Raw genomic sequence first — 2730 nt, forward strand, 5'->3', positions numbered from 1 at the left:
CCCTGGGCCTCAGTTTCCTTATCTACAAAATGATCCAATAATTCCCTTGCTGTCAGATTCATGTAAGGATTAAGACTAGGGCCACATACAGCAGGTCCCTCTTTCTTCCAGAGAACTTGAGGAAATAGCGAGATGCCCCTGAGGGCAGCCAGGGGCAGTGAGCGGCGGGGTGGCAGGAGGCTGCAACGGTGGCCGTGGGTGTGTAGCATGGCAAGGATTCATTCTGCGGATGTTGACCCCAGATACCCGCACCGCCCCCGCCTCCCTCGCTCTGCTTGTTCCAAGCCTGGGGACCATCAGGCCAGGAGCCAGAGTCAGAAGGAAAGATGCAGCCCTGGGTGGTGGCTGCTCTTTGAGTTGCCGAGAGAAGAGAGGATGAGGCCAAGGCTGGAGCTGGAATGGCAGAGGAAAGATAGAGTGGGGGGCTGTGAGGTCCAGGCCCGGGTTCTCCTGCCTTCCCCACCCTGACCCTCCGACCCCGAGCCTGGCATTAGGGGGCATAGCCCTGGCACCACTGAGCCCCTCCCACCCCGCCACATTGCTGCCCCAGACACGCACAGGTCTGTATGCCCCTCCCTTGACTTCCCCCAGCCCCACCACCCACTCCAGCCTTAAGAGGGAGGCTGCTTTGTTCCAAGAAATGAAGCTAGCACAGCCCAGACAGACCCACCTGGGCAGACTCTCAGTGCTGGTCCAGGATGAGGGGCACCTGGGCGCTGTCCACCTGGGGAGGCAGCCGCTCGCCTGTGCGCACGTTGAACATGGGCAGGGTGGAGAGTGGCCTGGGCACCTCTCGGCTAGCTGCCATCTGTCGCAGCTCCTCCGTGTTCCCGCGAATGGTGCAATGGTGGACCATCTGGATGCTGAGGGCAGAGGGCCAGCATAGTCATCAGCCCTGGGAGTCAGCCCTTCGCCCCACTTTGGGGGTGCAGCGTGGTGCTGCCTCTGAGCCATCCTACAGTCTTCCCCAGTTATGTGGGAAGAGACCCCTACACCTGATGGGTAGCGGGGAAGGGCAAACAGGAAGTTGTGGTCCCCGCTCAGTGCCCAGTGACTGAGGCCGGGGCTCTGGGTGCACATAGCCTGGATCCAAAGCTGTGTGTCCTTCACAAGTTGTTTCGCCACTCTATGACTCAGTTTCCTCAACTATAGAATGGGGCTAACAATCCTACCTCTTAGGATTGCTGTGAGGATTAAAAGGGTGTTTAGAAAAGTGCCTGGCACATGGTAAGAGCTCTTGAGATACTAAGACATAATAGATACCCACAGTGGATATACATTTCCAGAGACCAGTGTTTACTGGGCTTCGTTTTCTGTTTTTATATCTTGAAGTACCTCTAGGTCCTTTCTAGCACTCAGCTCCCTCCCCCAAAACTCCCTCCCACCACTGATCTTCCAACTCTCCTTCCCGCCCCATCCCCGTCGTAGTCTGGCAAATCTATACCTTCCACCTTTTCTCCCCTCCTAGCTTCTGCCCAAGCTGTTTCCCCATGTCCTGTTGGGCCCTGACCACCTCATTCTTTGGCTCCTCAGGCCTGTCCTTTTCCCACTTTGTACTCTGACCCCTCACACCCCGCCCCACTCAGCCTCCAGCACTGACTAGCTCCAGAGTTTTGTTTCCTGGTCTTTGTTTCAGACCAAGGCTCCTGGAGGCCTGCACCAGGCTCCACCCTCGACAGGCCTAAAATCCCAGCAGCCAAGAGAACCCAAAGCCACACCCTTTGGGCAGTCCTTCCTGAGCTCTAGCACCTGTTTTTCCTCAGAAGGCTAAGACTCATTCTCATTTGATGTTTTCATGGACTTGCCTTCTGCTCTCCAGGGGCAGGCTTTAGTTCATGCTGAGAAGTAGGGTAGCACAATGGTTAAGCGTGGAGACTTGCTTTGGGTTTGCATGTGAGTTCCACTGCTTACTGGCTGTGTGACCTTGTGCAAATTGCTTAACCTCTCTGTGCTGCCGTTTCCTCAACTGTAATGCAGTATTAAATAAGTTAATACAGGAAAAACACTTGGAATGCCTCCTGGTCAGCATGTAGCAAGTGGTAGCTATTATCGTAGGGAGCCTTCGGTTGCTATTATTATCAGTGGTGTCATTTTATTAAGGCCCAATTGGCCTCCAGTGGAGGGATGACTCCAAACTCTTTTACAAGAACCCATCCGCATTCGTGGGGCTCAACCTGGAGACATTGTTTCAGACTACCTGGTTGCCAGGTCCCGCAGACAACCCTGACTTTTCATTACAAACAATAAGAATTGGTTTTCTTAACGAGGTGGGGCAAAAGCAACCCTACCTGCAACTGGGTTACGGATCACCTGGGGGAGGATAAGCGATGCCACCCATGTCCAAGCCTCAGCGAGTGGAGACAGGCTCCAGTTAGAGCCTGGGGATTAGCCTACAGCTCCACACCGAATGGGCTACACTCCTCCTGGGGGAGTAGGACCCAGTCCTGTCTGGCTGGCAGGAGGAGGTGGAGTCTCCCTCGAAGGCTAGGGGAGGGTCAAAATGAGCTCTTTAGCCTGGAATTTGGCAAGCCGAGTTGTCCAAAACACAATTTTCCATTCCCAGGCAAGGGGAGACTGAGGGGGAAAGAGAGCAAGAAGCGTGTGGATGCCGAGGGCCGGGGGCAGCCAGGAAGGTGATGCCCCTGCCCGGGAAGGGCTTCAGTTAATGGGCTCCCTCCCCACCCTCAGCCCCACATCTGGGTCTCATTACTCTGACAACACACACAGGTG

General features: G+C 55.2%; 1 protein-coding gene across 2 annotated transcripts in view; it reads right to left on the bottom strand.

Moving 5' to 3' along the window:
• Positions 1-666: 666 nt before the first annotated feature.
• The window catches only part of SGCA (sarcoglycan alpha), a 9538-nt gene continuing 7474 nt past the window's right edge, over positions 667-2730 (bottom strand). For both annotated transcript variants that reach the window (XM_011365074.1, XM_011365073.1), the window contains one exon: positions 667-863. In XM_011365074.1, coding sequence (XP_011363376.1) covers positions 683-863 — 181 coding nt within the window. In that variant the 3' untranslated portion in view covers positions 667-682. The remainder of the gene's footprint in view (positions 864-2730) is intronic.

The sequence above is a fragment of the Pteropus vampyrus genome, unplaced genomic scaffold (genome assembly GCF_000151845.1).
Source record: "Pteropus vampyrus isolate Shadow unplaced genomic scaffold, Pvam_2.0 Scaffold104, whole genome shotgun sequence".
Taxonomy (NCBI): domain Eukaryota; kingdom Metazoa; phylum Chordata; class Mammalia; order Chiroptera; family Pteropodidae; genus Pteropus; species Pteropus vampyrus.